Here is a 1,132-nt window from a genome sequence, read left to right as displayed (position 1 = left end):
AAAGGTAAAAGCTCTAAAATATCACCTGTGGGAGTTCTCCCCTGGCATATGCATGGGCACGGGCACACCTCAGACACCCATGAGCTGAGGGCACACACCAGGAACCTTTTTGATCCCACAAAGGCACTGCCATAGAACTTCACCCCATCACAATAGCCGGGTGTGCCCTGGAGCCCAAAGGGGCACCCACCAGGCCATGGAGGAGAGTGAAGGTCACCAGGTGCCACACACCATACAAAAGCTTTCAAATCCTGGAGCAAAGCACCAGCTTCGATTAAGACCATCAAGATCGGACATCATGCCAAAAACAGATGGAGGAGAGAAGATACTTCATGATCTGGGCTACAGGCTGGGTCACACAATTGGGGAAGGCAGCTTCTCCAAGGTGAAAGCAGCCACTTCCAACAAATACAAGGGCCCCCTCGCCATCAAGGTGGTGGACCGGCAGCAAGCACCCCACACCTTTGTGTACAAGTTTCTGCCCCGGGAGCTCAATATCCTGCGCAAGATCCGGCACCCCAACATCGTGCACATCTTGGAGCTCATCGAGGTCTGCAATGGGAAGCTCTACATAGTGATGGAGGCGGCAGCCACTGACCTGTTAAAGCTGGTGCAGCAGCTGGGGAAGCTGCCCTGTGTCCCCAAGGCCCGGGACATCTTTGCACAGGTTGTGAGTGCTGTGCGCTACCTGCATGACCGCAACTTGGTGCACCGGGACCTCAAGTGTGAGAATGTGCTGCTCACTGCTGATGGTCACCGGGCCAAACTCAGTGACTTTGGTTTCAGCAAGGAGACTGACAGCTACCCAGACCTGAGTACCACGTTCTGTGGGTCAGCAGCATACAGTGCCCCGGAGGTGCTGATGGGCATCCCCTACGACGCCAAGAAGTACGACATGTGGAGCCTGGGGGTGATGCTCTACGTGATGGTGGTGGGCTGCATGCCCTTTGGCAATACCCACGTCTGCAAAATATTCCAGCAACAGAAGAAAGGAGTGCTGTACCCTGAGGGGCTGCCCCCACTGCCAAAGCCCTGCCAAGACCTCATCACCCAACTGCTCCAGTACAACCCAGCCTCCCGGCCCGGTGTGGGGCAAGTGGCCAAGAACAGCTGGTTGAAGGGGGACATCTGA

General features: G+C 55.9%; 1 protein-coding gene across 1 annotated transcript; it reads left to right on the top strand.

Annotated features, from left to right (window-relative positions):
- The first annotated feature begins 244 nt into the window (after nt 1-244).
- LOC101867633 (testis-specific serine/threonine-protein kinase 6) lies at nt 245-1,132 on the top strand. Its single transcript, XM_005145571.3, has one exon. The coding sequence runs from the start codon at nt 299-301 to the stop codon at nt 1,130-1,132; it is 834 nt and encodes a 277-aa protein (XP_005145628.1). The 5' UTR covers nt 245-298.

The sequence above is a fragment of the Melopsittacus undulatus genome, chromosome 8 (assembly GCF_012275295.1).
Source record: "Melopsittacus undulatus isolate bMelUnd1 chromosome 8, bMelUnd1.mat.Z, whole genome shotgun sequence".
NCBI classification, from domain to species: Eukaryota; Metazoa; Chordata; class Aves; order Psittaciformes; family Psittaculidae; genus Melopsittacus; species Melopsittacus undulatus.
Note: the sequence above shows the minus strand (reverse complement) of the source record. Positions and strands in the feature narration are given on the sequence as shown.

Bases quoted from the DNA above. Each gene is read 5' to 3' on its own strand.
- LOC101867633 (XM_005145571.3), top strand. From the start codon at position 299: ATGCCAAAAACAGATGGAGGAGAGAAGATACTTCATGATCTGGGCTAC.